At 35.4% G+C, this 2401-nt stretch overlaps 1 protein-coding gene across 1 annotated transcript; it reads right to left on the bottom strand.

Moving 5' to 3' along the window:
* On the bottom strand, window positions 220-2097 carry LOC107606846. The gene is made up of 5 exons (XM_016308861.1): window positions 1935-2097; window positions 1746-1823; window positions 1204-1642; window positions 428-1120; window positions 220-385 (listed from the first exon to the last, which is right to left on the bottom strand). The coding sequence occupies exons 1-5, from the start codon at window positions 2095-2097 to the stop codon at window positions 220-222; spliced, it is 1539 nt and encodes a 512-aa protein (XP_016164347.1).

Genomic DNA, 2401 nt, shown 5'->3' with positions numbered 1-2401 from the left:
TGTTATATGTTTGTCTATGTCATCTGGTGTTTGTGGCTTGAACTCGTTACTCATGAATAAAAGGATATGTGCATGCGGAAGTCCTCTCTTTTGAAACTCTACAGTACAAACGTCTGAAAATTGAAAAAGACAAATGAGCAAAGCATTACAACATAGGATTTTAATAAAGCGTTGCATAAACACAGACTTACATCCCAAAATTTTGCCAAAGATTTTTCCCTATTTGAGGTCATCTATCAAACCATCAAGCTTGATCTTGAAAACTCGACACAATATATCAGGACGGTCTTCTGCCTTCAATCCAATGGAAGTCACTTCTCTTCTTATCTCATCCCATTCAGGGTTACAGGTCATGGTGATAAAATAGCTAGGATATCCTGCATATCTGCAAATTGCAAACGCATCTTTACAATTATTCATCATATACCTAGGTCCACCGGTAAATGTACTGGAAAGTATTATTCTTTTGCCAAGCCTTGCAGCATCTACATCCCCGTTTATAAGACTTTCATGCAGACATTTGTATTTATCAACCCTCAACTGTGGTTGTTTACACCTAAAGAATTTTAACCTCTCTGATTCCACCATTGTGTAGGCATCTACCAGAAACTGTTGGAATAATCTCTTTGATCTCAGAATTAACGGAGATTCACCCGTCCTTTTCTGTAGTCGAAAAGCAAAGAATTGTCGCAAAGTGATTGTTTTGTTTTTCTTTGTAGGTCTAGCGGAGATAGAATCTGATGTTGCAATACCCAAACGAAATTCATCCTCCCCATACGAAAACAACAATGGATATTGCAAGGCTAAATAAGACGGATGAAAAACATCAATCCGCTGGAACTTTCTAGATTGACTCTCTATAATAATATCTCTATCCTTGCTAAGTTGTTTGACATCGCCAACAATCAATGCAGCCACTTCAGATGCAGATGGCAAGTTGTATGTCCTGCCATCTGTAGTCCTTTTACTAATCAACTTAAGCTTTATGTTTGTGCAATTTTCCTGTTGGTATCTATCTCTTGCATAGCGAAAACTCTTTGCCAAACTATTATATCTATCTAGCATGTTTCTTAATATTGCCACAATTTCCCTATCTCGCTCATTTATAGCTTCATTGGAACTGCGAAAAAAAATAAAATTTATGTTATTTTCTCTCACAGATAAGAAATAACTAAAAAATTTGACTGGTTGCATGAAAATTACCGAAGTGTGCCTATTCGATTATCAATCTCATTTTCTGTGTCATAGATATATAGCTGGGCAAATGTTGGTCGCAAACTATCAGGAGGAAGTAAGCTACCAATGCTATGGTAGTTTTGACCCCCAAGCTTAAAAATTGGAGGAGCAGTCCCATTGTTCACCCCACGGTCAATTTTTCCAGCCATTGATGTAAAACAAAACATTGAATTAAATGTCCTTATATTTTTTAGGAAATGAATACTTCTTTGATCTCCTCCAGTATGAAGCTGAATGAGCTCATCAGGAGGCACAGAAAGTAGAGGAAGCTCAATCTTTCCTTCCATACAACATAATGAAAACTTTGGTTGGGGTGACTGTTTGGATTTAGCAAGCCTTTCTCCAGACCACATCCATGCTTTACAGTGTTGACATTGATAAATAGGATTTCCTATATCCCATACATCTGTCGAATGAACTCTCTTTAGCTACTCAGTTGTCATACCGATACAATTTAGTCCATGATGTACACAGATGCAAATAAGCATACAGATAAAAATTTTACATACCGTCTAAGATTTCTGAGGACGGTATAAAATTATCTTCCATATCCACATCCAACATTGAATCATCATAACCATTCAAAACTACAGTAAAAAAATTATAAAAAATGCAAACATAATCATTTTGATGTATTACTAATAATTCATATATCTTGTAAACTACAAACTTAAATTCTTGATATAGTGAGAAATTACCTTCATCATCAACTAAAGGGTCAACACGTTGGCCACTGTGTGTGCCAGCACTTGGTAGATGTGTCTTAACAGTCGATAAATTTACATCTTCATAAAGTTGTGCCAAATTAATAGCCACCGAAGCAACAACAGAGGAAGATTGTCCTTTTTGCACCCCAATCATAGTAGAACTTCTTTTCAAAAAAGTTAAATTTCATTCAAATAAACCATAGAAACTATAGAAAAAAAAAGAATATAATAATGACGACTATCTTTTCTAAATTACCTTTCTGTTAGGCACGATCGGTGGAAATCGGAGTGTGATGGAAGCTGATTTTGTGAAACGACTTCAGTTAGATTATTGACGGGTCCTTGTACACTGGAGTATGCTAGAATTGCAATAAATTTATGTTATATAAATGATTTCCGATGAAGTATAATTTTTGTTAAATATTGGTGTATGAATCATTTGGCAATCATTCACTATA

The sequence above is a fragment of the Arachis ipaensis genome, chromosome B07 (genome assembly GCF_000816755.2).
Source record: "Arachis ipaensis cultivar K30076 chromosome B07, Araip1.1, whole genome shotgun sequence".
Taxonomy (NCBI): Eukaryota; Viridiplantae; Streptophyta; class Magnoliopsida; order Fabales; family Fabaceae; genus Arachis; species Arachis ipaensis.
The sequence above is the reverse complement of the archived record's forward strand: the minus strand, read 5'-3'. Positions and strand labels throughout refer to the sequence as shown.